Raw genomic sequence first — 9792 nt, 5'->3', positions numbered from 1 at the left:
GTTCGAGTACCAAAGCCCAGTTCAGGGGGTCTGTGGTGGACAGAAACGTGCAAGTAAAACATCCACACATATTTAAGGTGACGGAGTGGGGGAGGCCGGGTGTGGTGTCAAATGCCGTTATACCCAGCATTCGGGAGTCAGAGGCAGGTGGATCTCTGTGAGTTCAAGGCCAACCTGCTCTATACATCAGGTTCCAGGCCAGCCAAATGTACACAGTGAGATCCTGTCTCAAACACCAAACAACAAAAAGGTGAAAAGTTTAATTCGTAAATCAGCTTTGGTGGGCAGTATAGTCTTTCTCATCTCTACCCGTCTGGGCTCTGTTCTAAAAGTAGACAACACTAAGACCTTGAAGCTACCAGGTGCGGTTGGCTAAGAAGCCATCTGAAGGGGCTAGAGAGATGGCGCAGTGGCTGGGAGCCTGAACTGTTTATGCAGAGAGCTTGAGCTCAGTTCCCAGTATCCACACCTGGGAGCTCACACTGCTTGTAACTCTTGTCCTGTAGAACCTGACACTTCCGGCCTCCTCAGCTGCTCACCTGCCCTTACCTGTACCCAGATACATGCATAACTAAATAATAAAAAAACTTTTATTTCATTCTGAGACAGGGTCTCTATATGTAACCTTATTTGTTCTGGAACTTTCTACGTAAACCAGATTGGCTTCAAATTCCAGAGAACCACCTGCTTCTACCTTGAGTGCTGGGATTAAAGGCGTGCGCCACCACTCCCAGCTAAAAATAGTAAAATCTTAGAAAAAAGAAGGAGAAGCAATTTGAAAAAGACTTTTAAATAACTGTTGTGGGGGCAGGTACTCTGCACTGGTAGAAGCCAGGAGTCTTGGTCTTAATCTGAATTCAACGGGAACCTGTCTGTACACAGGTGAGAACCGCTCCAGGTATACACCTCATGACCGTACATGAACTGGAACTCTGTGGGAGTAGACTCCACCAGGAGGGCAGACCAGAAAAACTGGAGAGGAAGTAAATTTCTGCCCAAGAGATTCCCTCTTAGGAAATTATATATAATATTATTTCATATGTGTGGGTGTCTTCCTGTATGTGTGTTCATGCATCATATGTGTGCCTGGTGCTTACAGTGGCCAGAAGAGGGTGTCAGATCCCTTGGGCCTGGAGTTACAGTTGTGAGCCGTGTGTGTGCTGGGAATAGAACCCAGGTCCTCTGGAAGAACAGCCAGTGCTCTCAACCTCTCTAGGCCTCTCTCTGACCCTGCTTTTATTTGTTTTTAAGGAAGATTTCACTCTGTGACCCAGGCTGGTCTCAAACTCATGGCAATCCTCCTGCCTCAGTATTTCAAGTGCTGGCGTTAGAGATGTGAACCACCACACTTGGCCTCTTCAGAATTTTAAATTTTTGTTGTTTTTATTGTGTATGAGGGACTGCAGGTTGAGTTTGGGCGTGGAGGCCAGGGGACAGCTTTTGAGAGTCAGTTTTATCTTTGCATTGTGCATTCATCTGATTGAATTCAGGCTGCTAGGTTTGTGCAGCAAGTGCCTTTACCTACCGAGCATCTCACCAGTTCTCCTGAAAATTTAAACAAAGACTATCCTGTGCTGAGGAAGGAGAAGCTGCCTATTCACATGACCTCAGTTTTAGGAACTTCCCAAGGAGCTGGAGAGATGCTCAGTGGTTAAGAGCCCTTGCTGCTCTTGCAGAGGACCAAGGTTGCATTCTCAGCACCCAAGTTGTGGTTTACACAGTGATGCCCTCTCCTGGCCTTTTAGGGCACTGTGGGCACTGTGGGCGCACAGACGGGCACAGCCACACATCCAAAGCGACTCATACCTCTACAGCAATAAGAAAAATACCAGGGAGCTTCCACAGTTCCACCTTGGTAAGAGTCGCATGTACCTTCCCAGGAGCAGATGAGGTGGTCCCCCATCACGTATACTCTCCTGGCAATGCCGGAGGTGGTCCCCCATCACGTATACTCTCCTGGCAATGCTGGAGGTGGTTCCCATCACGTATACTCTCCTGACAGTGCCGGAGTTTGGAGTTCTGAGGGTGCCTCATTTCAGCCTTCCCCTGTATCCTCCTTGGATGTTAGTCTCTGCTCGGAGCTAATCACCCACCCCGGCCTTTTTCCGGTGCTTTGTGCCAGCCTGTCCTGCATCCCACATCCCGTATCCCCAGCTGGTGACATTTCCATGCCATTACCCAAGGGATGAATAAAAGAGCCCTGTTACCCAACAATAGGGGAAAGACATAGACAATGGGAAATTGTGTTCTCCTTGGGGTGGGAACAGAAAAGGAAAGGACAGACAGACAGAAACGGTCAGGGCCCTGAAGCAGCCGGACATTCTGAAAGTGATTCCCACTTTGACAGTCTCTTCCAAAAGGCCATATGTATCCTGGCACGGAGGGCACAGGTGAGGGCTTTGGTGGAGGGAGGGGCAGTTTTGTTGTTCGGATGAGGCCCATATGGAAATACAGAGCTGGAGTCACACTTAGGGCTCATCCGCTCCCTGCCTGGACCAACACACTTGTACTTGCAGTTGGTCTGTCCCCACCCCTGGTCTAAGAACAGGAGGAGTTGCAGGGCCTGCTCTCTGTTCTCTTCTAGGTGATCGGCTCTGTCCTCCGTCTTCCTGACCTGACCAAGACAGCAAGAGCCACCGATCCTGTCACCACTGCTTAGTGTGAGCTGGGGAACAGGTCTAGCATCCAGCTTCTGTGAGCACAGCAAACAAGCCCTGGAAAAGCGTCAAAGGAGTCAGAGATCAGATGCCCAAGTCCTGGGGCCATTGGGGTGCTTCGAACCCCTAGCATCCTCAACAGCACCTCCACTGCACCGTCTTCAGCAGGATAGCTAAGCACCTCGCCCTTCCTCTGAGGAGAGGTCATCTCTTCAGGTAGGCACCGTGTTGCCTTCTTTCTACAAGGGGTGTGGAAATGGTATACGTGGGCTTCTCTTAACTACAGAACTCTAGACCAGTGGCCAAGAGCTCAAACCTGTCAGGTCTGGAATCAAACCCAGCACACTCTCCCTTTGCAGCTCTGGGACTGCCCCCGTGGCTTTATTTTTGCCTTCCTGAACCTCCAGAGAATAAACACACAGTATATAGTAAGGTGCCTAGATCAGATTGCACTTCAAGTATGCTTATGGTGGGTTAACCTACATCACACTTGGTCCATTATTTTAGAAACATTTTATTGCATTTTATTATTTTGTGTTCAGGTGCGGTGTGCTTGTGCCAGGGTGTGGAATCAGAGGACACCTGCGGAAGCTAGTTCTCTCTTTTAAATACATGGGTTGCTAGGAATTGAACTCAGGTTGCCAGGCTTGGTGGTAATCGCCTATACACAGGGAACCATACAAAAGTAAAGGTCACTTTACTACCAGGTTGTCCTATATGTCCATACAGTGTTTTGTCTTAATTGAGAAAGGTCTCTCTTAAGTAGCCCAGGCTGTCCTAGAACTCTCTGTGTAGACCAGGCTAGACTCGAACTCACAGAGATCCACCTGTCTCTGCCTCCTGAGTGTTGGGAGTAAAGGTGTGCTACTATGGCACCTCATTTTTATTATTAGAAAGTTCTTGTTTTTTCCTTAATTAATAGTGTGTATGTATGTGGTAGGGTGGTGTGTGCTCATGAAAGTAGGTACTCCTAGAGTCCAGATGAGGGCGCCAGATCGCCTGGAACTGGAGTTACAGGCAGTCGTGAATAGCCTGGCATGGGTGCTGGGAACCAAACTCAGGTTATCTCTAGCCCCTATTGGAAAGTTTTTTCCTTTTGTGAGTGTGAGGGTGTTGAAATGGGGTTTCTCTGGGTAGCCCTGGCCATCTTATCACTTGCTTTGTAGACTAGGTTGGCCTCAAACTCAGAGATTCATCTGCCTCTACCTCCCTAGTGCAAGGTGTACACTACTACCACCTGATGGAAAGTTCCTTTTTTTTTTTTTAGATTTATTTATTATGTACAGTGTTCTGTCTGCATGCCAGAAGAGGGCACCAGATCTCATTACAGATGGTTGTTAGCCACCATGTGGATGCTGGGAATTGAACTCAGGACCTCTGGAAGTGCTCCCAACCTCTGAGCCATCTTAATGTAACTAATCTGTTTCTCCAGCTACAAACTGGTCTTTGGACCCCAGTGCTTTAGATACTCTTGGAGGCCTTCTTTACCCTGTGCCAATGTTCCCATCTCCCCTCTCAATTATTTAATGCTCGTTCATAACAATGCACACACAGCTTGGCGCCACTCTGTACTCTCTAGAGCTCTTTCCCGCCAGGCACCGGTTTAAGTTTTTACAAATCTTGATTAATTTACCCAAATCTTGCAGCTGCTGAGTGTAGTGTGTTAGTTATGCTTATTGTTGCTGTGAACAAAATATGCAGCAGAAACAACTTTAGGAAAGACTGATTTAGGCTCACAAGGTTCTTCCTTTTATTCTATCTGGTGCTCCTGCCCCTGGGGTGGTGCTGCCCACACTAAGGATGGGCCTCACCCTCAATTCGCCCTCACAGTCATGCCCAGAGGCGACTAGCCACCACAGGTACCTGCTACAAATCACCAGTCAGGACACTGAGGCTGAAGTTGTTCCTCAGTTAAGGCTATGCACTTAGCATATGCAAGAGCCCAATTTGTGACTGAATAAAAACAAGTCAAGGGATCATCAATCCACCATTTTTTTTTAAAGTTCACGGTGGTAAGAATAGAAACTACAAAAGGAGGCGGGACCCACAACACAGGCAGACTGACTGCAGCACTTGGAACTGTTCATAATTCTACAGTGTTATGTTCTGCGACGGGAAACCCTTGGGACACGGCCTACCAGTGTGTGTGCCCTGCTCTCCAACCCAGTTAGTTTAGCCAGTGATAAGGGCATAAGGAAAAAGTTCCGTGTCTGGTCCAGTAGACTTCATGCTCCACAGCGAGACAGACTGGAGAATGAAGGGAGGTTTTCCAGAGATAAGGCCCAATTTTGATGCCTCTTACGTCCGTTGTGCCTGGACTCCAGTGCAGAGTCAGGCTGGGGATAGACATTAGCAGCGCTGGGCAGGCTGGAGCCCCAAGCCCGGGAAACTGTGTGAAGAAGATAGCAGAAGCAGAGGAGAACCACTCTTCCAAGCAGGAGAAATCACACTGACTTTGACTCTGGGGTAGAAAGCGACACTGTCAAATGAATTCAGAGATCCACATCCCAAAGGCAGGCTTGGGAAGCAGGTGGGATGAGGGAACCCTGGAGGAGATGCTCAGGCAGGTTACCTCCCCAGGACAAACACCTTCCCATATTCAGCAGGAAGCTGATCCTCATCTCCGCCCCCTCCCCCTTTTTCCTTCAGTACTGAGGAGTGTCTGTCGTTAGTGCTGACACCGCCATGCCAAGTCGGATTCCTCTCCGTGCACTCTGCTGCGTCCTTCTCCCCTGGGCATTCACCACCTTTCACCACGCCCTGGGGAACCCGGGTAAGAGCCTAGCCCAGCCCCGACCAGGACATTGGGAAAGGGTTCAGGGGATGGAGGGCTAAAAAGAGCAGCTGTGGAAAGCACCTAGGGAGTGAGAATCCGTGAGAAGAGGTGAGGGTGGTGCCAGTGAGTCCCAGGAAAGCTTCTGGGGACTAGGTCTGAGTGGGTACTTGGGGCAGGGAGGATAAGAGGCCTGCCACTGTGGCCCCTCTGCTCAGCCCCCCATCCGGGTCCCCACTACCTCCTGCTCCCCATCCACGAGGTCATTCACTCTCGTCGTGGGGCCACGGCCACACTGCCCTGCGTCCTGGGCACCTCGCCTCCCAGCTACAAGGTACGCTGGAGCAAAGTGGAGCCCGGGGAGCTCCGAGAAACGATAATCCTCATCACCAATGGACTGCACGCCCGAGGCTACGGGCACCTGGGAGGGCGTGCCAGCATGCGGAAGGGGCATCGACTGGACGCCTCCCTGGTCATCAAGAACGTGCGCCTGGAGGACGAGGGCCGGTACCGCTGCGAGCTCATCAATGGCATCGAGGACGAGAGCGTGGCACTGACCCTGCGCCTGGAGGGTGAGCTTTTCTGTTCCAGCACTGTTGTTCCCTAGCTGTGCCGGCCACCTCAGCTATGCCAGCCTCCCCTGCCGGCGCTCCTCTGCGCACCCTACTGCCCTACCCAACCAAGCTCTCCACCCACCAGGTGTGGTGTTTCCGTACCAACCCAGCCGGGGCCGCTACCAGTTCAATTACTTCGAGGCGAAGCAGGCGTGCGAGGAGCAGGACGGACGCCTGGCCACTTATAGTCAACTGTACCAGGGTGAGCACCGGAGCCCCGACTGACCGCCCCGGGCTGCACACCGGTCCCAGCAAGCTTGCTGGAGTCTGGCTTGCGCCGGTGACTTCCCTTCTCCCCGCCCCCTCCTCCGCCAGCGTGGACCGAGGGGCTGGACTGGTGCAACGCCGGCTGGCTGCTGGAGGGCTCGGTGCGCTACCCTGTGCTCAACGCGCGCGCCCCGTGTGGCGGTCATGGGCGACCAGGCATCCGCAGTTACGGGCCCCGCGATCGCAGCCGTGACCGCTACGACGCCTTCTGCTTCACTTCGGCGCTGGCAGGTGAGCCAGCTGCGTGGAAGCGGTGCCCGGTCTGGGGACTCCATCCTGGAGCAAGGGCGTGGTCGGGCCTGGGCCAGGAGGCAGGACTCGGCCCTATCGAGCGAAAGAACCCCAGAGATGGCAGGGGCAGGACCTGTAAGCCAGGCGGGGGCAGGCCAGCGTCCAGTGTCGTGGGCGGGGCCTGGAGGGCGGGTCGTGGGCGGGGCCCAGTGCGGCGAGCCTAGCGGAGGAGAATTTGGGCGGGCAGAGTTGGAGTGTCCCAGACCGCGTTCCCCTGGGCTCCCGCAAGCACCGCTTTGTAGGGTTCTCCTGCTGCCATTTCCCCAGCTTCGCTGTCGCGTCCCCCTCCAGACCCGCTGCTTGGGGCAATCGGTCACCCGCTCTCGTTCCCAGGCCAAGTGTTCTTCGTGCCCGGGCGACTGACGCTCTCTGAAGCCCACGCGGCGTGCCGGCGGCGGGGAGCTGTAGTAGCCAAGGTCGGGCACCTCTACGCTGCCTGGAAGTTCTCGGGGCTGGATCGGTGCGATGGAGGCTGGCTGGCGGACGGCAGCGTTCGCTTCCCCATCACCACGCCGCGGCCGCGCTGCGGGGGCCTCCCTGACCCCGGGGTGCGCAGCTTCGGCTTCCCCCGGCCCCAGCAGGCGGCCTACGGAACCTACTGCTACGCGGAGAAGTGAGAGCACTGCCCCTGCCACGTGCGACAGAAAGAGCCGGCGCGGCGCTCCAGGCTCCCGGGCGGAGGGGCGTCCCAGGCATTAACTTACCAATAAAATAACATGGCGTCTTCTCTGTTCGATAAGCTGTAGGGCTTGGAGGCTTGGAGCTTGTGAGAGGATCTGGCCCTGGACCCAAAGCACCTACAACACGTCTACAATCTAGAGGAGAGCTTTTATTGCTTCTGTGATCCAGCAAAATTAAGGGTTTGTGACGAGATGCCATCAGGAGCTAGGAGAGCAGAGAGGAAAGCTCGCAGGCCTGGCCACCCACCCAAAGATTTCTCATTTAGATTTGCCAGAAGCACTCCAAACTCCTCAAACTGCTGAGGCCTTACAGAACAGACATTCGGTGGGGTCTAAACACACCTTTAAGTGTACTTAGAAGCGTTTCCAAGGCCTGTTTTAATTAATTGATTAGTAAATTAGTTAATTAATTTGAGACATAGCCCTGGTTGTCCAGTCTAGCCTTGAATTCATACAGGTGGGCCTATCTCTGACCCCTGAGTCTAGGATCAACCCAGCTAAAGTGTACAATTAAAGATAGTAAAGCCCAGTGCATAGCTCAGCAGTGAGGAGAACTTGCTGCTCCCTCAGAGGACCAGAACCCACAAAATCTGTAAGCCCAGCTCCAGGGAAGCCAACACCCTCTTCTGACCTCCCCCGGCACTAGGCAGACACATGGTTCACATACATTCTATAATAAATCCATTCGACTTTAATCCCAGCACTCGGGAGGCAGAGGCAGGCGGATCTCTGTGAGTTCGAGGCCAGCCTGGTCTACAAGAGCTAGTTCCAGGAAAGGCTCCAAGCCACAGAGAAACCCTGTCTCGAAAAACCAAAAATAAATAAATAAATAAATAAATAAATAAATAAATAAATCCATTCGAGAAAGATACAGGCAACCATGAAGATTAAGACAAACGAGTCCTTTCTTTCTGGCCTGTGATCGAGAGTGGGTTTGAGTCCCAGTGCATGCACCTTGGGGCTGGAGGGGGCCGTCGATTTGAGGTGACAGGGAGAATGGCCTTGCAACATCTGGTTTTGGCAGAGCATAGTTATTCTGTGGATAACTTAGCCATTATTTTTTACTTGTACCTTCTTCATTTATTATAAACACTAATTATTTTGGTTAATACATCGGGACCGTGGCCAGAGTCATGGGAATCCCGTGTGTTAGACAAGACTGTTGGAGGTGGTGGGTGGGAGCTGACAAGCGTTTGAGCAAACACAAGAGGGAGGGTAGTCTTGTCACTGCACACATTCCTCTACTTAGGTTACATTTCAGTCATTGACTTTGATGGAGGAGTGGGTGCTGGAACAGCCAGTGAATTATGCAGTTCCCAATCGTTAGACCTCGGAGGGCAAGGACAAGCAGATCCATGGGGCCAGAAGTGAGGTGGTTGATCATCGATTCCAATGAAGCCAGCTATGGGACCAGGGATTATTGTTCTGTTTTATTTATTATTTATAAGGGCCAAGGCATGAGTTATTAAAGAAATCAGATAAAAACAATCTAAACTTATTATTTCTAGATACAGCAGAGGTAATAAAATTTTGTCAGAGTCCAGGCCTGGGGATCTGTCAGGATTAGCCCTACAGGAAGCACTATGGCTAATATTACTGCGAGTTCAAAGAGAGAAAGGGGCATCATAGTTCCTGAAGGAATGAACAGCCGCTGTGTAATTCCTGATGTCCCAGCGGGGCCTCCAACTGTAACACCGGAATCTGCATTACTCCCGGTACAGTTCGCGGGCCACTGTACCCTACGCGAGCCGGGCAAGGACCGGGCAAGGACCGGGCAAGGACCGGGCAAGGACCGGGCAAGGGCCTGGAGATTTAAAGAACACACAAGAGACCTGGGTCATTCAAAAGGAGATCAGCAGAATACCATTTATTCAAATTTAGGGGAAACTTAAATACCTAGCTGCTGCACAAGGAATACCCCTCAGGCAGGTGGGAAATTACCACACCCAAGGTGGAGTCAACAATGCCCTAAGCTAACCACCAGGGGGCAGAGGGAGCACAGGGACAAACAGGATGTTTTAGCTGGCTGACTGGAAACTGTCCTCAAGATGAAACCTGGGAGCAGGAGTAGACCCATGGGCCCAACGTCGCTGTTATTAGGGTTAGGATTGGGGTTGGGGTTGGTGTTGGGTTAGGGTTGGGGTTGCTGTTGGGGTTAGGGGTAGGGTTGGGATTGGGGTTGGTGTTGGGTTAGGGTTGGGGTTGCTGTTGGGGTTAGGGGTAGGGTTGGGATTGGGGTTTGGATTGGTGTTGGGGTTAGAGTTAAGGGTTGGGTTAGAATTGGGGTTATGACTGTGGTTGGGGTTATGGCTGGGTTTTGGGTTTGGACTGGGGTTATGGCTGGGGTTTGAGTTGGTTTTACGTCTTGAGTTAGGTTTACTGTTGGGTTAGGGGTAGTGTTGGAACTGGGGTTAGGGGTAGTGTTGGGGTTAGGGGTCAAGTTGGGGTTTAGGTATAGGGTTGGGGTTGGTGTTTGGGTTAGGGTTAGGCTAATAGCCTCTGCTAGGCCC

General features: G+C 52.0%; 1 protein-coding gene across 1 annotated transcript; it reads left to right on the top strand.

Annotated features, from left to right (window-relative positions):
• Positions 1-2258: 2258 nt before the first annotated feature.
• On the top strand, positions 2259-7328 carry Hapln2 (hyaluronan and proteoglycan link protein 2). Its single transcript, XM_057793660.1, has 7 exons — positions 2259-2390; positions 2585-2873; positions 5307-5430; positions 5649-6002; positions 6130-6246; positions 6360-6542; positions 6936-7328. Exons 3-7 carry the CDS (start codon positions 5343-5345, stop codon positions 7217-7219), a joined length of 1026 nt encoding a protein of 341 aa, XP_057649643.1. The 5' UTR covers positions 2259-2390; positions 2585-2873; positions 5307-5342; the 3' UTR covers positions 7220-7328.
• The last annotated feature ends 2464 nt before the right edge of the window (positions 7329-9792 follow it).

Source organism: Chionomys nivalis, chromosome 18 (genome assembly GCF_950005125.1).
Source record: "Chionomys nivalis chromosome 18, mChiNiv1.1, whole genome shotgun sequence".
NCBI lineage: Eukaryota > Metazoa > Chordata > Mammalia > Rodentia > Cricetidae > Chionomys > Chionomys nivalis.
This window is presented reverse-complemented; position numbering and strand designations above follow the sequence as displayed.